The 24892-nt window shown below is 38.9% G+C and overlaps 2 protein-coding genes and 1 non-coding gene across 3 annotated transcripts in view; all 3 read left to right on the forward strand.

The window, feature by feature from the left end:
* Nucleotides 1-2353: 2353 nt before the first annotated feature.
* Nucleotides 2354-2427, forward strand: Trnas-aga (transfer RNA serine (anticodon AGA)). The gene has a single exon. It is a non-coding gene; the product is annotated as a tRNA-Ser (tRNA).
* A 3660-nt stretch (nucleotides 2428-6087) lies between these two features.
* On the forward strand, nucleotides 6088-13198 carry LOC140138280 (monocarboxylate transporter 12-like). Its single transcript, XM_072160193.1, has 5 exons — nucleotides 6088-6225; nucleotides 8560-8710; nucleotides 10591-10720; nucleotides 10917-11722; nucleotides 12436-13198. Exons 1-5 carry the CDS (start codon nucleotides 6088-6090, stop codon nucleotides 12552-12554), a joined length of 1344 nt encoding a protein of 447 aa, XP_072016294.1. The 3' UTR covers nucleotides 12555-13198.
* Nucleotides 13199-16985: 3787 nt separating this feature from the next.
* The window catches only part of LOC140138156 (uncharacterized), a 113700-nt gene continuing 105793 nt past the window's right edge, over nucleotides 16986-24892 (forward strand). The window contains exon 1 of the mRNA XM_072160089.1: nucleotides 16986-17111. The gene's annotated coding sequence lies outside the window, so the exon portion shown is untranslated. The remainder of the gene's footprint in view (nucleotides 17112-24892) is intronic.

A 24892-nucleotide genomic window follows, 5' to 3' on the forward strand; every position in this document is an offset into this window, starting at 1 on the left:
ACAACGTACACCGTATTTCACCAGTCTAGTTAAGGTTAAGCGAAAGCACTGTGGATTTTGGTTCAAATTTCATCGAATTAAAGGATACTTTTCTACCGACTTGTGAGTATTTCCACTTCATACCTGAAATCGGTGAAGGGGATGGTGGGAGGATAAATTCCCCAATATTTTGATAAAGGGTCCGGCATGCGCGTATTTTGAGGGGGGCTTTGGGGGCGCCAGCACCCCGGGGTAAAAACAGCAGGCGGCATAGGACACGCAACACGGACGTACGAGGCTGGCGAAGATACAGGGCTGACAGCCCCATTCACAATACACGGTTAGCGATTATAAATGGACAATTAACATACTTGCAGTGGGGTACTTTGCAGAACCCCAACGGTTTTAGAGTAAGATAATTTTGCTTTGACACCACATAACAAATTTAGAATTGTTTGTGAAGATTTCATGATTATGTGTTAATCCAATGGCGACGTCTAAAATAGCGATATCGCATCCACCATCATCTGAAAACAGGGGGCGGTCAAAATGAAGGGGCGGCGGAAGAAGAAGGGGCGGCAAAAACAGGGGCGGCAAAAACGAAGGGGGCGGCAAAAAGAATTAGTAAATAAATAAGGGCGGAAAAATTTGATAAAGCATAAATTGTTGTGAAAAAATGGTACTATACATCAAAGTGTTCTGCTTTTTTAGGGCGCTAGCGCCTGAAACCCTTCCACCGTTTATCAGTAGGAGCTGGTAGCCTAAGGTCGTGGGTTCGATTCCCATGCCGGCTAGCTCGAGATACTCTAGCTAAAATACAAGTTTACATTTACTATCTTACATTGTCTTGCTGTATTTCTGCTAGAGCGCCAGACAACAAGCTTCCGGTTTTTTTTAGAAAACGAGGATTCTTGTCTATGTATTTTACCACAGCCTCGTTTTCCGATCCTCGTTTTTCGATCCTCGGTTTTCAATCCTTGGTTTATAAACACCCGAACAATACTGTTACGTAAGACGAAGAAGAAACCTGCCCGGAGCCCGCCCTCATTATTTCATTGTACTTATTGCAATTTGCCTCCACACATTACGTAATCAACACAAAGCTTTTGTGAGGATTAGTGAGTGGATAAGAAATTGACAGCGGAGGATACGAACGACACGTCGATTTTTAGTTACAAGTCAATCATGAATTGCTGCAACGTTTTACTGCATGGCATTTCGCAAGCACCATGACAAATTATGCCGTATTTTTCCAAAGATCATCTCATATTATTTCCATGTATGAAGTAAGCTGAATGCGATCTGTATTTTTGTAACATTCCGATCGCTTTTGATCACCTATTTTAGTATTATCGGCGAATTTGCTTGAAAACACGCGAGTTCGTGTTGTGTAAACATAATTAGCATGGACACAAATGAAATTACGATGCAATACAACGCAATTTGAATGCGCAGCAGATCTACAGAAATAACATGGCCCGGTTTTATGCAGAATTAGACCACGTCTGATGCCGGCACATTCCCTTGCTTTTTTTTCAAGTTGGGTTGTGTGCCGGACGGGATTTGTATTTACTTGTTGTCTTGTTTAATTGTAACACTTTGGGTTGGTAAACTGTTCATTCTTTCTAATATAATCAGTTTCCTCTCGTAGCGAGCAATCGTTCCCCATTGTGTTTATTTGTTCTTGTGCAGGATGCGTATCCCTATTACCTACTTTACTTATATTATACTGGGGAAACGATTAAGCATCAGTAATGATCTCCTTCACTTGTGTACTTACGTAATATTTGTTTGTGTGTATTTATAGAGGAATCCAAATTCACGCATTCCTACACCTGACTAGCAGCCTTTAGTTGGGTAGCCGTCGGCTACAATGCACTCAAAATGTGAAATGATTCGGCCTTGGCAGAAATTTTAAACTGCATTCCATCACCCGTTTTACACCTTCCGCAAAAACACATGTAGACAAAAGAAAGATTAAAGTTTACAACACAATACAGTTCCCTTCGACAAAACACACAGCTGGTCTATTCGCTGTTGAAGTGACATAATAATCGGATTAACTACGGTATCTATGCATTGATGTACTTGCAAACAAAAGGACTATGTATGAATAGATGCGACGAGATTACCTGCGGAATTATCTCCATTATATATATTATTAGCTATTATTCTATCAACCCTCCTCGTCCTTGCATCTTCTCTAGATGTTAGGCGGCTTTTATTTGCACAATTGGACGCTCAAAACACCAGGTTGGTGCTAGCGGCTACCCAAAGATGTCCGACCAAACCCTGACCATGACTTGGCTCGTTGGATTCGTCTATACCTCGACTGCCAACATTAGACCCAGTTTTAACCACCGTTTATCAGTGGGAGCTGGTAGCCTAATGGATAAGGCGTCCGTCTAGAGATCGGAAGGTCATGGGTTCGATTCCCATGCCGGCACATTCCCTTGCTTTTTTTTCAATTTGGGTTGTGTATCGGACCGGATTTGTATTTATTTGTTGTCTTGTTTAATTGTAACACTTTGGGTTGGTAAACTGTGCATTCTTTCTTATAACTTAACGAACGCAATATCTTCGCTTTGGAATGTCCGATTTCATTGGGGGAAACGGCGTTGTGGAGCAAAATATGTCTATATTTAATATATGTAAAAGCATCAAAATTGATGACCTGCCCAAAAGTGTCTCTTTTTGACATGACACGTCACAAAAGTTCATGAAAATTTGCCGATGCTCTTATATACTTTACAAGGAATTAAACTGAACAATGGGCGTATCGTAATGTAGGGCTACCCCTCATAGCATGAGGGAAAATTGGAGAAAAGTAAAAGTCCAAATCTGCTATAAAATATTTCATTACTTGATGCACCCCATCATATCATCATATCACTGGAACTGTAGACTTAACAGTTTGTTAAAAATATGCAAATATTTTTTACATTAAAAATATGCAAATATTTTTTACAGCGCGCAATTAGCCAGCTGTGCGTTGCAGTTTTATGTTTATGACGGAAGCCCGCCAATGTTATAGATAAAAAGCAATCATATATTCAGGTTCATAAATTTAATAAAATGTCCATGCATTTAGTATGTGACAAAATTCTTAGGGAATCGGATAGCAAAGTTTGCTCAGTATTTTTTGTGAGACATGAGAGCACATCAGACATATCGAATTGCATTCTGAAAACGAAGAATGTCCTTCTGATATCAAATAATCCTATGTTTCTCATTAAAATACTGAAATTAGACGTTCCAAATCGGTGTATTTCTGAAGATATTATCAAAAAACTGCTGAATTAGTCGAAAACGTGGTATACCACAGTTGAGACTAATTCGACAGGTTTTTGACGATTTCTTCGGAAATATACCAATTTGGAACGCTAGCTAATTTCAGTATGTTAATGAGAAAAATATGAGCTTCCACCTGATACCAAAATCCGCATTTTTGATAGGATAAAGTTGGGGATTAGGCTGTCAATCAGGTTACCCACCACCTTTAAGTACATATTCGATTGATAAAGTTTACTTCGAGGACTGTTAAATATCAAAAATATCAATATTTAATAACTTGCCATCAAATTTGTATCATTATTAGCGCGAATTTCAAAATATCATAATTATTTTGATTATATCACTGTTTTCAGTGTCAGTAATTCTTTCTTGATATTACAGTTCAGTTTACTCGATAATTCTGAAAACTAGCAAGTGCTACACCCCGACTTCCCGGATCTCCACATCCGATTAGGCGGCACAAGTGTTAAACAAACTTTATAGCACCTTCAGTTACATCATTCAGCTATGGTTAAATGTTTGGTCTTATTTCAATCATAATTTCACAAGCATCTGTAACAATTCTGTGTCAAATGCTTTCTTGGGAAATTGAAGACTCGTGTACGTTCTTCAATCTAACTCATCAGCGCTTCTGGCACTGTCTAATCGTGTGGAAGACTAATACTTCGTGTATACTGCTGTCCAATCTGCGCTTTAGGCCAACACAAAACGTTTTTACTGTTATTTATTGGAAGTATTCATTGACTAATCTCTTACGATACAAACATCGGAATGAAACTGGAAATTAGACATGACTAACGATATGATTTTAACGTTTCTTCAATTGGTAGTCTTATTAACTTACTAATCACTTCAGATATGAACTCATTTGTTCAATAAACACTCTACTTTTTGAAGATTTCTTTCATTTAGTTACGCAAAAACGTTATCGAAACCTCTCTCATGGACGCAGTCATAATTCATCAAAGGAAATCGAAAGTTCTCATCTTGCATTGGATCAAAGTAGGCCGCGGGACAATTGAAAGATCTAAGTCAGAACATAAACAATAATCAATAGATTTGGACATTAGGACCTTCACTCTCTCTTTTCTCATTCAAATTGGTATAAGTCAGCGATCACTTGAGCAAACTATCTGCCGCATGCATGCACTTGGCAGTCAGATAATGCACTATGTTTACAGTTAGTCCAGCAAAATACCGCAGTCTCATTGATGGAGATATTTCAGTCTGCCACCTCTTTGAGTCGACAAGACAATCAATCAGCAGTATTGGCTTTCACTTCTGCCTTTAGCGCGTATTTTCTTCTCTCCAGCACCTAAGAACCATGAACTACTGATTAACATACATTTCACAGTGTTTCCTGTTATAACCCTATTAATCGGCTGTCCTTTGTTTAAATATCCTTCACATAACACATAACAGGCATGAGACTCAAAGGCATAGAAAGATACTATATACAAGTTACAAACAGGCTGGAAGGTGGCTTAGCTGAAGACAACGTCCTTGACCCTGGTCTTGAAGACGTCGACAGATGGTGAATCAACTACCCAGCAAACACAAAACGTTTTCGACATCATTCGCAAAATGTTACAAAAGGTTGTTAGAAAACGTTTAAATGTCGGGTTATATAAAGGGTATATTAAGAGTATAAAACGTTTTCATAACCTTAAAAACTTTTTTTGATAATCTACTGCTCAGCAAACAAAAATGTTTTACAAAAAACGTTTAAATGTCGGGTTATATGAAAGGTATAAAAACGTTTTAATAACATTCCAAAAACATTCTTGAAAACTTGATACAAAACATTCTAAACAGAATGTTATATTTGGGGTTGAAAAAATATTTTGCGAAAATATTTGCCCAAAATATTTTCAATAACGTTTTAAAAACGTTTTCATGACCTTTTTTACCTAAACCAAAAGCCAAAATATAACTTATTTGAAACGTTTTTAAAACGTTTTTATGTTTGCTGGGTACTTGCTGAGATATTGAGTTCCAAAGACGGATGGTGTCTGGGAAGAACGTTCCCTTCAGTAAAGTTGTACGAGTGTCGGGTATAGTTGTTGTTGTTCCCTCTAGTTGGTGTTTTAACAGGTATGCGATGAGTGTCTGGAATGTCTATGAGCTGGTTTGTGATACGATACAACATGGTGACCTGAATGGCGGTGGCTCTGCGATGTTGTAGGGAGTCCCACTTTAACTCCTCAAGCATGGTGGTGACACTGCTTTCTCTGGAGTGGTCACCCATGACATACCGTGCAGCACTGCGCTAGATGGATTCGACCTTGACTGAGTTCCTCTGTGTGTGAGGGTCCCAAACGCAACTGGCATACTCTGCTGTAGAACGAACAATAGTGTTGTAATTGTAGCAGGTGGTCTTGATGTCTCGAGGGCACTTGCTCAGGTTGCGACGGAGGAAGCCAAGGTATCTCATTCCTTTCTTGGTGATGTTGTCGACATGTTTGTTCCAAGACAACTTGTTGGGAAGCTCGACACCAGGTACTTGGCTGATGGAACTGCCTCTAGTGGATGACCATGAATTGAGTATATTGAGATGATGGGATTGCGACGTTTGGTGATATGGAGAACCTGGCATTTTCCTGGGTGGAATTCCATCAACCATTTCTGTTCCCAGTCCTGCAGTGCGTCCAGGTCCCGTTGGAGTTGAGAAGTATCATCAGTGTTGTTGATGACCCTGTATATCACACTGTCGTTGGCAAACAATCTGACCTGGGAGTCTTCAGAGATGCAGTCTGGCAGGTCATTTATGTAGGCCAAGAACAGGGCCCAGCACTGTTCCCTGGGAAACTCCGGATGATACAGGAGCTTGATCTGAGGATTCCAATCCAGGACTACTCGCTGAACTCTACCTTGAACTTGAAGGAAGTTGCCAATCCAGGTGAGCAGGCTACCATGAATGCCGTAATATTTGAGCTTTTGGAGAAGACGAAGGTGAGGAACTTTGTCAAATGCTTTTGAAAAGTCGAGAAGTATGAGGTCTGTTTGCAATCCACTGCAAACCACAACGCAGACATATCAGATGCAGTGAAGCATGAGCGAACCTTATAAAGTCTACAGTTAACTTATTATTACTTCCGTGGTCTGTGTACACAGGCATAAACAATCACGCTGAGTGATTGACTGAGCACGGCTTTGTCAACGGTCTTGACAACAAAACAGTCGACCCATTGGTCATATTGCCGTGTAGAAGGGGACTGAGACGTACCAGCAGGTACCCGGATCACGGAAGTAATCAAATATTTAACTCAGGGATCATGCTTAGCCTAAAGTTTACGACATGACTGCTTGCCTTCCAATGCATGTTAGCCTTAGGCAAGCCATGTTGATGTTAGCATGCAGCATTTAGGCCCGGGAGAGGGGGCACAGCAAACAATTTTGGTGGGTATATGTTCCCGGAATTAGGAGGTGGTGGGTCTTTCGGAGCTGCGAAGAAGTCAAAATGGGACCTTTTGGAGCTGCGAACAGTCAAAATCAAGGGTCTTTCTTGGTTTTCTGGTTGAGATTTGCCTTTAAAAAAAACCCCAGAAATATGCGGAATGAGCGATTTTGGGGTCCTTTTAAGCTGAAATTATCAAAATCAAGGGTCTTTCAGAGCTCTATTTTGGTCAAATATAGGGTGTCTTTCGGAGCTGCGAAACCAAACAGGGGTCTTTCCGGGGAACATACCCGTATGGTCATTTGTGTTAAGTGCCCCCCTAGGTATTTATGTCTACCTAACTGATCTGGAATCTTTCTGTAAGCTAGTTAGGCAAAATATTCTTTTCTGCATGGAGATGTTTCTTTATTTCCTTTCCTGGATTTCTAAGTTAACTTTCCTTATCATGGCTCATGCGTACATCACCGTACATGTAGGGTTACATTTCACGCGAAGTGCACAGCTGATTCTGCTGATCATCCGAAATGCTGCGTGCATGCAGTGAACTTGAAACTGGCAACCCTCTCATTTCTCGGTTCCAGGCTGCGTGTTGCCCGAGTTGCCCCATACTGAATAGTTTACTTGGCGACGGATCCACAAAGCCGTCTGAAACGAGACTACCTGGAGTAGTCCAGTACTGTGTCAGTACGTACGGGTCAAAATTTTGCAATTGGACAAAAGACATAGGCTATGTTGTTACGATATACATCCCCGGCATACAGTGCGAAAAATTTCCCGAAAGACAATATTGCGTTCACTTTGTCAGGTGATTGACCAATGACGTCATGAGACACACTACTCCCCCCACTTGTGTACATGGTTTAGAGTCCCTATGTAGGGACCCTAACATGATTATTGTAATAGCGCCACCCCTTTATCTTGTTGAATACATGATCATTCTAGTGGTTTATATTTTGTATGATTGTTTACTAGCATTTTTCTAGAATTTCTAGAATATTCCATGTAGGCCTACACATCAACAGAGGTAAAGATCAGAACAAGTGAAAATTAATGTCTAATGACAAATAGTATAAAATTGAATCTTATCAACCAGAAAAACTCAATTTGGTTAGATGGAATCACCGACGTGGAATATTTTTGGGCATATATAATAGTTTTGTGTAAGCAACATGCGCCATAGAATTATGAATGTCTAGTGCGTTGGTGTTTGCGATTACTGTATTGAATATAAAACTAACTTTATAATTATTAGAGTTCTTTTGATGAGGATGTGTGTGGGGGGATGGGTGGGGGTGCGTTTGTAAATGCCGTCTAACGAGGACCTACATATGGATACACACCGTAAAACGAGGACACACCTTCCAAACGAGGACGTCCTCGTTTTGAAACTATGCCCAGGATGACGTAAATGATGCAAATATGCATATAAGATAGCATATAAGATAGGTCCCCCATAGCGGGTATAGGACGGGTCTCAGTTGGATAGTAAGTTGCCTGGTGTGTTTGCGTGAGGTCCACGGTGTGTCGATTAAAAACGGGTGTGTAAGTCCTCGGTTAGATCCTTCTAAAGTCGAGGTCCTCGTTTGAACGTATTTACAAACAGGGGTGTGTGTGTACACGTCGAATCTTATACTTACGTTGCATGCCTGTTTGTTTAACTTTATTTAGTTTGCAAAGATGAATAGGTGTAGGTATGGAGTTCGGCTTGATATCTTTTTCGTGAATGCTAACATGAACAACATTGCTTTTCAGCTTATAATATTCTCTCTCTCTCTCTTTCTTAATAGTCGTGAAGTAATTGTATAGTCTATATGCGCCAATGCCCAGATATTCGAACATGACAGGCAAGGACTACAATAGATACCAAACAATTTTTCGGTGGAAGATAGTTTTTTGGGCGATTTGTCATCTTCTTTCTATCTGTTGGAATTCATAAATCTTTTGGGGTACTTCTGCCGTATCTTGTAGCTGGCCTCGACACGGATGTTGCTATGGTTGGTTGGGCATATGGTTTTTATGGAGGGTTACTTTTTCTGATAGGTACGTTGTCGATCAATCAATCGATTTAATCGATCAACCAATATCAATTAATATCACTCCACCTTGAACCACTGCGTATATACAGCCCGTATCAAGCCTGCTTCTCAACATAGGGTGCTCTTGAACTGGCCATAAGTGTTTATGACATTAATTAACAAATTATGTGGATCCTATGTTGCATTTTGATGTGGCAGACTGGTCCATAGTTACTGGAAACTATGGATACCAATCATTTTGATACAGCTTATAATAAATATTCTTTGCTCCAGAGCTCCATCTTGAAAAACTGCCTGCATTAACCGGAGCTCTTTCTTTTACATAAGTGCGCTCACAACTTGAATATGCCTCTCTCGCGTGGGATCCACACAAACAAAACCAACTATACCAGCTTAAAAATCCAAGGAAGGGTTATCCGTTTTATATCCGGCTCCTATACCAGAGGGATGCTAACGTTAGTGCTATTCAACAAGATCTTGGCATACCTACACTTGAAGAAGGACAGAGTAACCCTCGCTTCACCATGGTTTACAAAGTCAGAAATAACCTCATAACCATACCCAGTGTGTATAATAAAAAGCAATTAGTCCGCAGGGCAGGCTGCTCCTAAAAGTAACCTGTCCTGCCTGAAAGTAACACTTAATAGCGTGTAGCATTCAGTGGACACAATTTCCAAGGTGGGGAAATTTCACAATTATTGTCCAGCTAACCCGCTACTACGTCACCAGGACATTTTTTTCATGGTATTTCGGGGGCCTGTAAAACACGGGTAAAACACTACTAGTTATTTAGTGGTAACATTTCAGGTCGTCCATCGGACGGGCTGGTTAGGAAAATAGCACGTTCGACGGCCTCTATTTTACGCACTGGCCAGTGGCCCTACCCATACCAAACTACATAACACCAAGAATCAGAACTACTTGTAGCAGTCAGCAGCATCGCTTCACACGAATCGGCTCATCATCAGACACATATAAATTCACAGTTTTTCTCCGAGGACACTACAAAACTAGGATGCGCTTCCTCAAACCACCATTAAACTTGCCACTAACAGTTCAAGGAAGCCATCGAAGCTAACTAACTGCATGGAAGGTGTTTTTACTTGCATCAAATGAACTTGCACCAGTAAATTGAACCCGGAAATTGAAGTGGTTGAAGAACACATAACACTTACATCCACTGTTAGAAGCACCTCACAGCAGTCCCTCGTGCAGTTGCCGAACAGGCTTCTGGTGAGAAAATGCATAGAAGTATAGGTTCTGGGGCAAGGAAAAGTTACTATAGGCCTAGTATAATTATGGGGTAATTCAAAATGGAGCTCCAGATCAAGAAAAAAGAAGTTTACATAATGTACACGGTGATTCAAGATGGAACTCCGAAGCAAGGAAAGTTTCATTTAGTGTTGAAAATTATTTCAAGGTAGAGTTTCGGAGCAAGGAAAGTTTACATTTTGTCTACAAAGTGATTAAGATGGCACTCCGGATCAAGGAAGTTTACATTAGTGTACACAGCGATACAAGATGGAGCTCCGGATCAAGGAAGTTTACATTAGTGTACACAGCGATACAAGATGGAGCTCAACATGCTCAAGAGCAAGAATTCCGTAAATGTAAAAAGTGATTTAGGAAATTTGACATTCGTATACACAGTAATTCACTAATGTAAATTTTCCTTGCTCCGGAGCTCCACCTTCAATTACAGTAAACCAATGTAAACTTCCCGTACTTTGGAGCTCCATCTTGAATCACCGTATAATACTAATGTAATCATTCCTGCTCTGAAGCTTCTTCTTGAACCGCTGTGTACGCTTTGTAAACTTTCCTTGCGCTGGAGCTCCAACTGGAATCACAGTGTACACAACATTTTTTTTCATTATGTTGCAGGTCCTATTTCTGGTGCTTTGACACTATATTACGGTGCTCGCTCCGTTTGCATTGTTGGTGGTGTTCTTGCAGCAATTGGCATCATTATGTCGTCCTCGGTAGCTTCGCCGATTCAGTTTTGCTCATCATTGCTTTTAGCAGGTTTTTGGATTTTCTTTTGTACTTGTAAATCCCATTCAGTTAACATAAAATTATGCTTCTTTAAAGTTTGGTTAAAAATTGTACGTTTTAGTATGTAGAAAGGTGAGGGTCCCGCAAGGATCTTTGCACGACCGCTCATTTTGTATAATAACCAAATTATCTGATTATTGTCATTCTATTTGCAGGGATTGGGCATGGGCTAACAATACTGCCAAGTATCCAACCAGTCTTCGACAACTTCCCGATAGTTTTGCTCTGGCAAATGGCATATCCATAAGTGGCGCATCCTTTGGTATGATGGTCATTCCTCCGATGGCTGAGAGACTTGTCGAAGAGTATGGATGGCGAGGCGCTGTGTTACTGATCGGGGCAATAGATGCACATATGGTCTTTGCAGCTTCTCTCTTAAAGTCAAGCAAGCATGAAAGCACAAAGAAAGGATATCTCAGAATGAATGATAATGACTCCAAAGACATAGAGACAAGGTCCCTTAAAGATATACTACTCGCGTCTTTAGATGTAAAATTATTTGCTTTAGAGCCATTAATTATATTTTACGACATCATTATTTTCTTCTTTATAATTATATACTCTGCTTGGACAGTCTTTCTTGTTCCACATGCAATTGTCCGTGGCATTAGCCCAATAAATGCCGCATATCTATCTACAGTAGCTGGCCTTTGTAACTTATTTGGACGTATTGCATATGCTCCAATTATAGACAAAGGCATCATGGATTCCAGGGATATGTTTGCATTACTTTCTGCTCTTAATGCAGGGCTCTTCATATTTGATTCCTACTTTAATACCTACACATTGATGTCTTTTAGTGCGGCTGTAGCTGGATTTGTGATAGGTGCTGGTAACAGCGTATGGACAATGATAATCAAGCAATTTGTGGATGAATGTAGCGTTGGAACATTTATTGGTGCACTTGGGTGGACTCATTTATTCTCTGGCATCGGGAGCATGATATCGTCTCCATTAGTAGGTATGTAACCCGGTGGGCTGAATTCTTCGTGGAAAGGTCGATACAGGGATGCGCGGCAAATTTGCATTTTTGTTTTTAGTGTATAGGCCTACATTTTGGTCGCAGTTATGAGAAACCTGATTTAGAGCTGGAGTGTTTTTTCCACATTTTCGTCAAATTTGGTTTATTTGTGGGTAAGTTTCCAGTTGCATATCGCTAATCATTTCAAAATCAGGACCCTATCATGTAAACAGAACATAACAGGGATTGGAGGTTTGTGTCAAGCTATTGTTTTTCTGACTTTTTGAATCTAGACAAACAATTTGTTCTAAGTTCAATTTTTGACCCCTATGCAACTGGAACATTGACCCTCGACCCTTTTTGGCACATAACTCAGAAACGCATGGGCACATGCACTAACTTTAGATTTTTGTGATAATTTGGTATACTTTTGTTTGAAATCGGAGCATGTTCAATTCGTCACCCCTAAAAAAAATACCCCTAGCTGTACATGTAGGCCTACATTTTGAGAGTCATTAGACTCAAAATAAAGCATATAGTGTATCCGCTTTTGTTGTCTTCAGCAGGTCCAAATTGAGTAATTTTTACTATAGCTATAGGATATGCCTAACTAGCTAATTTTACTAACAAGTACGGTAGGTCTACCTTATAAAGTCTGAAATAGTTTGAAATAATTGTCTAACCTCTCTTTTGTTTTTAAACTTTATTTTCAGGTTTGAGTTACGACAGATTACAAAGCTATGACCTGGTGTTCCTTATGATGGGAATTATATCTGCACTAACATGTCTCTTTCTTGGTGCTGTCAGGGTGATACACAAATATGTAGCTTAACATAACTGTCAAAGCCATGGAGCTATCATATTGAGAGGCGCAATATATTATTATTACGTAACGTAATTGTTCCTTTGTGCCGATTTGATTTACCGACAAGCTATTCATCGAGAGGTACCTCTTGTTCAGGACAAAACGGTTCCGCCATTAAATCGGTAACTAACATGACAGCGTATTAACGCTTTACCAGGCAGGCTACTGTCAATAAATGATAAAAAGAATGTCATGTGAAAGCGCCCACTTGAGTGAAAGGTACATTTTGTTCTCATACAGGACACGGGTGTTACTGAGTCTTCGCCGGCACACAAAAGCATACTTTACCGTCAATGTACAATTATTTACCACCCACCTTAATTTAGGCGCCTCATTTGTACGAGAAGCGATGGAGATCAGAAAGAGGGGGACCAAGACCATGAATAGAGAGGAAGGCACTTGTTTCCTAAGTCACGTATTTGACCCACTTTTGAAGACTGGAAGTATAAGACTACTCAAAACAGGAAGCCAGTTTCCCGGGAAAGCAGATCAGATGCTCACATCTGTTGAAGTCCTCCGACGAGATGGACGAAATATTTTGAAATTTGAAATTTGACCACTGTGTTGACCTTTAGGCTAACCTTGAATATGGCCGGAGTGCCGCACCGGTTCTTGAGTTGTCATCTTGAGTGTGCGCCTGGGGGGGGGGGCACTTCAATATGAAATGGATGTAGGTGTGGGGCTGGCACTTCCAAAATGTAAAAAATATGGGGTCATTGGGTGAGAGCATGATTTTTGGCATTCGGTGAGAGCAAAATGTAAAAAATATAGGGTCATTGGGTGAGATTATGACCTTTTTTTAATGGAATCTTTGGGTGAGAGCCGAAAAAGTGCCACAAAAACCTCGAAATCGAATTTCTAGTTCTAAATGGCTTCAAATTTCTTTAGTTTTTCAAAATAAGTAACAAAATCAGTGATAAATGAAAGTTGCTGTTCAAATTGAACTTGTAGGCCTAAGGGTCTTTGGGTGACAGATCAAATGGAAAAATAAGGGGTCTTTGGGTGACAGAGCATGTGTTCGTAAAAAAATGTGGGGTCCTCGGGTGACAGCGATGCTGAAAAAGGGGGTCTTTTACAGCCCTACATAGGGCCTACGCGTCACCTCCAAAGTTGGAGTGCCCACCCCCGGGAGTGTGCGAGGCCTCGAGGACCATGAAATTGAAAGGAAGAGTTGGTAGAGTCCTCTGGTCCTGTGGGGGTCATCATTAACTTCCCGTAGATACCGAACTATGATGGATGGCAAGAAAAAAAAGCATACAATAGGTTACCGTAAAATGGGGTAACTTCGGTCAGCGGGGTAACTTTGGTCGGTCAAATATATTTTTTGAAATGGTCATATTTTCGTACAGCAATATTGTTTTTAGTCATATTTGGTGTTAATTTGTTGAGAAATATATTTAGAAGAAATAACAGTCGATCATGTCCAATTTCCTCAAAATTTATGAAAAAATCAGGATTTTTGACCAAATATGAGCATTTTGTTTACATTTTTTTCGGAAAAAATAAAAATCGATATTTGTGAGCCAGGATGTGTGCTTGATTAATTTTACAAGGGGTCAAATATCACAAAAACAACAACTTGCCCATAGGGTAAATTGGGGTAAATGGAACGGTGGGGTAAATGGAACGCTGAGAATACAATTTCCTCAATCAAGAATAAAATTGGGCAACATCATACCGAGTGTTCCATTTACCCCAACGCCATACGTTCTGCTTTTGTTTCATACCCCTAACTTGGGTTTACTCGGTATTTGAGTGGAAGAAAATCTCAAATGTTGTCACTGACCATGGTGCTACGGGTCAGTGAACATTAATAGTTTAAGGGTATTGATTCCTAAATATTTGAAGGGTGTGCTGAGAGTTGTCATACAATATTGGCAATTATGTTTGTTATCTACAATAACATAAATGTTTTAAACAATAAAATAGCAGATTTTAATAATGAAATCATGCAAATTAATATGCTAATTAGCTAATTAATTAGTTTGGTGTTCCATTTACCCCGGGCATTTACCCCACAACAGATCCATTTGAGGTAAATGGAACACGGTTGACTGACTTCAAATATATATAACATGTGTACATTTTTTTACTAATTGGTTTAAATATTATAAAATTATATACAACAAATAACTAATTCATGGTAGATTAGGCTCCCTATTGATTTTTAAAAAATCTGAAAACCATTTAGCCTATTTCTGTTATGTACCAAGAGAAAGTGTATTTGTACGTGGTAGGCCCTAATTTACCATGTTTATAAAATAACATGAAAACAAAATTATTGTTGTTATTTCTTTGTTTAGTCACAAAATATATGTTAAATAAAATATTCTGCTGTCTTTTCAATGTAAATATAGCTATGAATGTAGGCTCCTTGTAAGTCATGCCCCTTGTTCCAATTACCCACCCCACTGTTCCATTTACCCCAATTTGTTGGGGTAACTGGAACACCATAATCATGTATGTATTTGGACCGAGTACAAGAAATAAAGCATAAAATGGGAGTTTATCTGTTAAAACAAGTCGTAAAACATATTATCTACTTATTGAAACAAACAAAAATCATATATGGATACGGTAGGGGGCCTACATGATGCAGTCATGTCTACAGTAGAATTCATCTCGACCTTTGCAGGACTTAAACCCCATTAAAAGCTATTAAACCAAGATAACACTCATTGAAACAGCTCAACTGATTAAATCGGATCTTCTCTGGTTGTGCACATGTGTCTGTTTTACAATGGTTTTATATGTGCGGTAGCGCTATGAGGTGCTATAATACAGCTTATGTTGATTGTAAAGGAAACCGCGCAAGAAAACAATGGTATGTGGACCTTTGTTCACGAAATGAGACAATGGCCTGCTTTTTGTTAACCAGCATTCTTGAAAATGAGCAACATAATGATTGTTGACTTAATTAACACGGTTTGGAAATAATTTCTTCATATTTTTGGTGTTATCTGTCGTTTACATATCCTTCCTAAAACACAAAAGTGCGACTATTTCCAAACACCTAAATTAGCTAAAAATTTAGGACATGTTACAAAACTATATTTTCTAGAATTTCATAGAATAGTTTAAATGTAGCTTGTACCGTTTTTTGTGGCATCCTTCAGAACGGAGCGGTCCGTTACCAATATAGCTCAATATTTTCGGTCACTGATCTCCATTCAATTAACACGGGGAGTTGGCTAGCTATGAGCTAGCTATGCTTTGCCCTCACTCATATTCTACGAAAGTGCGACTATTTCTGAACTTCTAACCTAGCTGTAATTTTAGGTCATGTTAGAGAAACATATTTGCTAGAAGTTTGGAGAAAAGATTAAATATTGGCCGGTTATTTTTCACACAGTGATGCAAACGCAATATACTTCTAACATACACTATTTGTAAATGTCGCGCGTCAATGGTGAGAGCACTGTGTATTGTGTATAGGAAAACGGACAGTAACTGCAGTATGAGGGCCCTACCCTCCCGATCACAGAAAGTGATTTATTGCGGAAGCGTTCCATTTACCCCAATTTACCCTATAGGCCTACAGCGAATATCAATAATTTTTCTGATTTTTTTCCTTCATGGAATGTAATATTCTGATGGCCCCAAATGCGGGGTAACTTTGGTCATGTTATTTTTAACCCCTAGGACACCCTTACAAAATTATTAAAAATCTTTTCAACTTCAAAGTGTAGTGGGAAACCCTAATGTCATAAAAAAGTGTTAATTAGAAATATAATTGGTTTTGTTTGGAAGCAGTGGTTTAAAAACTCTGAAAAGTGCCTGATTTTACGGTAGGCCTACTGTCTGACCACTGGGAAATTTCAACCAATTATGTGTAGCCTAAATCAATTTCGTACCTAAACAGAAGCCCTGACCTCAGGCCCGTACGCAGGATTTTTTTGGGGGGGTGCTGATCTTGAAAAAGTGGACTTTTTTTCAAAGGGGGGGGGGATTTTGTGAAAAGTGGACTTTTCCCTCAAATTTGGACCTTTTTTGACCAAAAAACCGTAAAAAACCTGATTTTTTTGATCGCTACGCTCGCAAATTCTTAAATTTTGGGACTTTTGGTATACTTTTGCAAATTTGGGGAGGTGCGGTCGCACCCCCGCACTCCCCCTGCGTACGGGCCTGCCTGACCTGGTATTACTTTGACGCACCACCATTGGTTGGTTGGTTGACGTAGATCCCTCCTTTGAATTAGGAGCACCAGATTTCTTAGAAATCTGTAAAAGTCACAGTTGAGTGAATTTTTAAAATTTTCTTGCTGACACATTTTCCTGTAGCCTAAATCAATTTCGTACCTAACAGAAGCCCTCTGACGTGAATTTGTATTACTTTGACGCCCTCTATACAATAACTAATCAATTAGTATCCCATCATGCATTGCAAATGCTCATTTTTGATGTCGGATACATTTTGGATTATGGCGAAAATCGTTTTGTGGAGAAAACATTGAATACTTACGATTCTAATTATAGAAAAGGTAAAAGGACCCGCCTTTTGTGTTCCTCATATTACTGGTTACACGTGAGTTGAGAATTATAGAGTTGATATAAACCATAAAGCTTTAAAAATGAGTACAAAAATGGTTGTTTACTGTTGCCAAGAGATGGTTTCCGAATTCTTTCACCTCTTTGCATTGATGTTTCCAGTTTATAGTACGAGGAACCCGTATACCGTAGCTCTGCACAACGGTATGGGATGAAGTGTATACAAAAAGCTAGTGCAACGTTGCACTAAAAAATACAAAGCTCCTGTAGCTTAAATAGTTGCATGTTTGTCATAATATTAATTACACAGCTTCTTGTACTAGACTCAGTTCCAATAATTGAAACTCCCGGCTCCGACCGGGAGTTCCAACAGGTGCTGTGTATAGTGTGTATGTGTATGTATGTGTTTAATGTGCATTCACATACACACTAAGCCGTCGGTTCGAAGAAATCGTTGCTCCAAAAATGATTGCAAATTACACATTTGTAATCATTTTTTACCACAAAATAGGATATGAAAACACAGGTGAGCAATGTATGAATATATGGAGAGGTGAAACAGGTTATTAATTATTGTCAATATTAATATTTTGCGACATTTATAATGAAAATAATTAACACTCTAGCCACCCTATGGCAATCGCCCCAAAGGAAAGATTTTAATCGTGAAATTGATCGCCACATCTTATGGATTCACATTATCCTCCGGCGGAACTGTCAAACTGTCAATTACAACGTCTACTAGTACTAGTGGACTGGTGTTTAAATCCACTCTCATCAAACTAATAAATCAAAACTGTAAACTACAATTTTATCGGAAAAATCAAAAGAAGAAATACTAAATATTGCTTAGTTTTAATGATGCTTACCGATCGAAGTCGCCTTGATGGTGTATTTCGATCATTTTGCAACGTGGTTGAAAAATATTTCCAAGACGCTGAATAAAATTTCACGCAATCGATCGTCCAATCCTAGTTCACCTGAGTGATCACGTGGTTTGCCGAATGAAGCCGAATGAACGGTATCGGTGTCGGAACAAGGATTGTTACTTGTAAACAAATCGTTTCGCCGGCACGTTTCAAGAAATTACATTTACGATCTTTTGATAATTAGTTAGGGATCGTTTTATTTAAACCTCTGGCATGAGAGATTGAGAATGTGGGTTAAAGATAAGCCACTCTGTGTTCTCATTTTGCAACTAAAACAGGCTTCTCATAAAGCTTAAATTTGCGGGCCATTATGCTGGCCATCCATGGATTTGAAACATGGCGGGCATACCAAGCACCCTCACTACGTTCGGGTCTGTGAGGGTGCTCGACCAGGCATAGTCTAACTTAGTTATGCTTGTAATTGTCATGATTGTAATTAATACCCCATTATTTATCCAGAATAAATAAAAAATCATTAACACATGATCCACATCGGCGCACCAAAACTGAGATGTAAGGCCCGGCAAAAAACGCGATCTCGCTTTTCACGCCGTGATTCTCGCTATTAACCAATTATCTCGCTTTTTACAAAAGTTTCCAAGCAGTGCACTTACTATAAAAATGTTGCTTTATGCCATAAAAGTTCGCCAAATTCCATTAAAATGCAGTTCCAACTTCGCCAAAGTGCAGAATTCAGCAGCATTGCAAGCACAAGGTCGAGTGAAAAACCCAATAAAAACTCAATAAAAACTGACATTTCATTTCAAATGAGTTCAAGTTTAGGCCAAATATCATTATATTTATTGAATTACTGGAATATTTTGACTATAAAACATAATTCAAGGTCAATTTTTTGTCACTTTTTTGCCGTCTGACGACAAGGTAGTATTAAGGAAGCACATCCTCACTGTTGTCATTGACCGAATCTGAACAACAGAGGGCTTTTTTTATGGAATTATTTTGTTTTCTTTTTCGGATTTTCGGGGCGTTTTTAAAGCTTCTTGTGCCATTTTCCGTGGGAAATCTCGCTTTTCTCGCTTTTCAATACTTTGGATCTCGTTTTTTACTTCAAAAAATTGCGTTTTTTGCCGGGGCCTACTGAGATGGCACTTCAGTGCAAACTTAGATAGGGCAGCACCAATACGAAAATGTCATACCGATAAATGATGTGTCTGTTTTGCCCGTTATTTAAGTTTGTGTTGCGAACTAAGTTTCCAGTACGTACAGGTCCCTCAATCAAATCGGACCAGCCAAATTTGGGGTAACTTTGGGCACTTTTCAGAGTTTTTCCACTCGCTAATCCTCACAAAAGCTTTGTGTTGATTACCGTACGTAATGTGTGGAGGCAAATTGCAATTCTGTCGGTCCGTGTCACGTCACTTCCGGTTGATGATGTTCGAGTGAAAACAAGTCCCTGATTCGATTTTTGTTGATGATTTCTGTCATTGGTGTAATGTAAATTTCGATCGCAAATAGTCAGTGGAATCAAACAACCGTTTCTAAGTCTTCAGAGTGAAAGAAACTTATTTGAGTTACTGTTTATATACTGACAAACTTAAAATTAAATTCCATGGTCGAGTGTAGTTTTTTCCGAAATTGAATGTCACTCCAGCAACATCACTATGTAGCCTCATTCACAGCCGGTTTCTGTTGTTCACAACAAACCGTGAGCCACATGCAGTTTGGGCCCGAGACTAGAGATAGCCCGGATGTCCGACCGACAGAATAAGTACAATGAAATAAGGCCAAATAAAAATAAACATGTTTCACGCCCCTCCGCTTCCTTTTTGAGGTTTCCTCAATATATTTTTATTTTTGAAATTCAGTTATAACTTTTCAAAAATATGTCTAGGAAGTTGGGATGCATTCTATAGCCTTGTTAAGATACAAGAAACACTTTAGGAAGGTTTTGTGATCATTAGAGGGGGTGTAACTCTCAGAACAACAAATAAAAAAGTGCCTCCTCCTTTTTCCAGGCATTATTGTATACGCTAAAACAGCTCTAAGTATGGGTATTTACACCAATTTTGCGATAAAAAATAGAAAATAAAAAGCCCCCTCTTCCTCTTTTTTTTTTTCGAAAACCCGGACGTGAAACATGTTTTATTTTTTACTTGGCCTAATGAGTAGGGCGGGCTCCGAGGCGGGTTTTTTCTTCACCTTATGTAACAGTAATATATTGTTCTCCAAAAAAACCCGGAAGCTTGTCGTCTGGCGCTCTAGCTGAAATACAGCAAGATAATGTAACATAGTAAATATGTAAACCTGTATTTTGGCTAGAGTATCTCGAGCTAGCTGTCGCCAGCACAAGCGTCCTATGAGGTATGCCAGGCAAACCTAAAACACATTTGCTAGTCAGCGAAATTCGCCTACACATGTAGACCGGGGACCAAACACAATACCGGTACATATACATTAGAAATTTCAATTTTTTTCAAGAACAGGTCGGTCAAGGAAACCTACATAAATATGTTTCATACATTGTACTTCACTTGACCCAATGATTTTTTATGGTGATGAGACACTCACACATGGAATTTTAGAGGATTTTGATAGCAGTTCCATTAAAAAAAGCTGCTATCATATCATCATGAGACTAAGATCTAGAAACACCCCAGTAATGCTGTTGTGGGGAATTTTGCTAGCAGAATCTTTTTGATGAAAGTCGATCTTTGAAAAGATGTAACTTTGCCACGGAAAGTGCTATGACAAAAAGGTTTTCAGTTTTGGCTTTCATTACTCAAGGACTTTAATTTGATATATAAAATGATGCATTTTGATGGCAAATTTAAAGTCACCTGGCATACCTACATTGTATTCTATGGCTATGCGATCAATAACGTTCCTGGATAAGCGATGACAGGGTCAATGGCCGCTTCCACACAGTAATATATTATACTTCTCATTGCTGTGTCAGGGGACAGGGTCCTGGTACCAGGGCAGTGCAAATACTGCATATTTGCTGTATGGAACCAGACATACCAGTGCAGTATATATCCATTCCAGTCTGGACACATCACACTTCATGCGTGATGTGTCCAGCTAATCGGCAAAGAACAATATAAGGTGGACAAGTTACCAGCATAACAGCAGGCCTGTCAATTTACGCTTCCTGAAAACACTCTTGCACATAACATACAAAACCACAAAACCATGTACTACTAGTACTAACAAAATAAAACAAATATTAATTATTACTGATCCTGCAGAATAACTAATTACACAATCATCAATTTCATGGAATCCCGTTGCTGAGAATTGTAAATTTCACAATGATCTGTCAAATGCTCTGTGGATGCACTTCATAAATCACAGAACTGACTTTATACCACTCGCTCGCTTTCGCAGAAAAGCGAAGCCTCATGGCACTGGGGCATGACGTCATAGACGTGTGCAAAATTTCCGACGGGGCGCCATATAACCTGTTTTGTGATTGGTTGCAAAAACCATTCATTGCAATTAATCGTAAGCCAATCAATGAACGCGACGGCCTTTTACGGTAGGCCTATTTATCAATGCGACTCCCACGTGACCCGCCAGTAAAGTACGTCTAACCTGATTGGTTTACAAAACTACTTTGATAATTGCTAAGCCAGTCAGCGTGCTCGATGCTAACAACCTCGTAGAGGTTTTTGAGAGGTGAATTCCTGTGGTGATCCAGCGATCGAGTATAAATTCAGCTTGACAACTGCTCTCGCAGGTGCAATAACAATACATGGACACAATCACTGACATTTACACAATGCAGGGGTGGAATTTCGTAAAGTGCCACAGGAGTCCAAGTGGATTCTCGCAAGAGAGTTTTGCGAGATAGAGTCCATGGATTCCCGTAAATAGATTCTCGTTGTACAATCTTGCGGGAGTCCAAAAGGTATTATGTAGGCCTACGTAAAATGCATTCAAACAAACAAACTAACAATATGTGTTATCATACTCTCACTTCCATATATGTCATTGCATCTTTGGCGACTTTTCCTTTATATTTTGCAGGCTTTGAGTTTTAAGGCATGTTGAACTTAAACATAAGTTCGCTGAGCCGGTCATTTCCAGCGCGAGTCCACATGGACTCTCGCAACAGTACTTTTACGGGAGTCTCTGCGAGAGTCGACTCTCGGACTCCCGCCGAAATTCCACCCCTGCAATGAATTTATATTCATACATTGCTCACCTGTCTTGTGTTTTCATATCATATTTTGTGGTGAAAAATGATTACTAATGTGTAATTTGCAGAGCAACAATTTCTTTGTACCAACGGCCAAGTGTGTACATGTGAATGCAGAATGCACATTAATTAAATACATTACACAGCACCTGTTGGAACTCCCGGTCGGAGCCGGAAGTGTCAATTATTGGAACTAGTACCAGGGTTAACTTGTAGAGAATTTTTAGAGCTGGGTGGTATTTGAGCGAATTTTTCATGAAATTGACAATTTTATTGAAAATTGCCTAAATTTGGCCAAATTCTATGTAATTTTGCAATTTTTGACACTTGGTGCTAGCTATAGTATAGAAAAATTAATTCGTGTACATCACATGTGATGTCGATCATGGAATATACAGTCATACTCTTTGCTTGGCCGTGCATGTAGTATAAGTAAGCTGTTGTAGGCAGATAACCTTGCATGTTACGGCATGTATGGCACCGGGGTATATGGCAGCGTAGAGTCATTGTGCTTGTGTATTACCGTAACCACTCGGGTATAAGCCCACCTCCCTAGAGGGCAGATTTCACTTCAAAAATGGGAGTGGGCTTATAACCAGGGAGGGGCTAGTACTTGAATTTAGATAAGAAAAATCATCCCCATTTGTATACATATGTATGTCCAATGTACCAGTAATTTCTATCATCTATGTCAATTTCGTAAAATTCTAAGTGTGGAACATTAATTATCAACTGATATTTATTTAATATTTGTTCTTTGTGAAAGAAAAGCATTGATTTGATTTAAGAACTTGGCCAAAATTTAGCACTGGGCTTATAGCCGAGTGCACCCTTGTTCCCAGAATGTTTTGAAAAATAGGGGGTGGGCTTATATCTGAAGGTGGGCTTATACCCGGGTGGTTACGGTACTAGCATGATTAGTCGTGGAGTAACAAGTGTAGTTGAAATGTTCCACGATGTGCACAAATTAAATAATTTTTCTATAGTTAGTAGTGGCATGCCTTAGTCTAAACAGGGATATATACGATGATTTGGTACAATTACCGAATAGGGTGCAACTTGCTAGACTTGAGTCCAGTCCTCGTTTACGGAGTTTAGGTTTAGGGCTTAGGGTTGGGGTAGGGCAGTCTTGTAATAAGACTAGTAGAGTTGCACCCTATTTGGCAATCGCTCCGATGATTTGTATTTTTGGGTGGATCATCGTATATAGGCAAATGACATAGAAAATACATGTCACCCAATGCACCACGCAATTGAATAGCACACAGGCACTGCACATTACCGGCTTTGACTGGTTACCAGTTATACTTGTCTATGTCATCTGCAATCGGAGCCTACAAAACGTGGCGCATATATCATGACATCGGGAATTGACGCAAATGTTATGGTACAATCAGTCATTTGATTTGATTTGATTTGATTTTATTTTATTCGGTATCTCCATATTGCACATACAACAATACAAGGTAAATAGATATAAAATGCATTAAGATAAATAACATATAATACACAAAAAACAAGGCAAGGAGATACATGTATCACAGGATAGCCCTTTAAGCCCAAAGGCTTATTTCAGAAGGGGTCCTTATACATAGAAGGGCAAAAGGCATAAAACATACAAAGAAATATATATATATACAAGTGAATATAAAAGTAAAATAAAATCTTTAAACATGATTAAAATCAATAGAAACTAAATTTGGTTAAAAAGATGAGTTTTACAGACTTTTGAAACTTGGTTTATTAGAAATTGATTTGATTGCACTTGGTAAGCTGGCCCAATCCTGAATGGCATTATAATAAAAAAGAGCCAGAAGTGATGGTAGTGGATTTTGGAACACGAAAATTTTGAGCACTGTTTCTAGTACTGTATTGGTGCACGTTTGAAACTCTGGTAAAATTTGAACTAAGATAGTCTGGGCCAACTTCATTAAAATATCAAAAACATGGTTCAACCTGAGTTGTTTAGCCCTATTTTGTATGTTAAGGAAAGAAAGGATCAAATTCAAATATTCTAGGTATGACTTGTTGTACGGTACTAGGCATAGAGTTTTATAATCTTTTTATCAACTGCCCGGGGCACTGTAATGGTGAAGGGGGTATCAGTAGTGATGTGGTCGGCACCGTTTTTTTTTGTCGACATGTCGATATAATTCGTATAACGACGTCGACAGTGTGTCGACATAAAAAAATTCTATATAAAAAAAAAAAAAAAAAAATTTTTAATTTTCAAAAATATATTTGGCCAGAAAATCAAGTTATAGGCCCAAACTGACTTGTTATTCAAGGTTGAAACCAGAGAAATACTGCTACTCAAAAAAAAAAAAAAATGCCAATTTTTTTTTTTCAAAGTTGAAAAAAGTTGTACATTTGAATTACTTTTGTTTCTATTGAACAGCTAGCAATGCTTACTAATTCAATGTGTCCCTGACTGTTCAATAGAAGCAAAGGTAATCAAAATGTACAAGTTCATCCAACTTTGTAAAAAAAAATTGGCATTTTTTTTTTTTTTTAGTAGCAGTATTTCTCTTGTTTCCAATCTTGAATAACAAGTCAGTTTGGGCCTATAAGTTGCTTTTGTGGCCAAAAATATTTTTTGAAAACTAAAAAAAAAAAAAAAAAAAAAAAAAATTTTTGTCGACATGATTTTTTGATGTTGACATGTCGGCATACACGACGTTTACGCCGACATTATGTCGACATAAGGCATGTCGACCACATCACTAG

This window comes from Amphiura filiformis, chromosome 17 (assembly GCF_039555335.1).
Source record: "Amphiura filiformis chromosome 17, Afil_fr2py, whole genome shotgun sequence".
NCBI classification, from domain to species: domain Eukaryota; kingdom Metazoa; phylum Echinodermata; class Ophiuroidea; order Amphilepidida; family Amphiuridae; genus Amphiura; species Amphiura filiformis.

What these genes read in the sequence shown, in the direction of transcription:
- LOC140138280 (XM_072160193.1), top strand. Translation starts at nt 6,088, where the DNA reads ATGATACAGGAGCTTGATCTGAGGATTCCAATCCAGGACTACTCGCTG. An exon ending in AGCTTTTGGAGAAGACGAAG is followed by an intron (nt 6,226 to 8,559) that starts GTGAGGAACTTT and finishes GGTGGAAGATAG; the next exon opens with TTTTTTGGGCGATTTGTCAT. An exon ending in ATTCAGTTTTGCTCATCATT is followed by an intron (nt 10,721 to 10,916) that starts GCTTTTAGCAGG and finishes TTCTATTTGCAG; the next exon opens with GGATTGGGCATGGGCTAACA.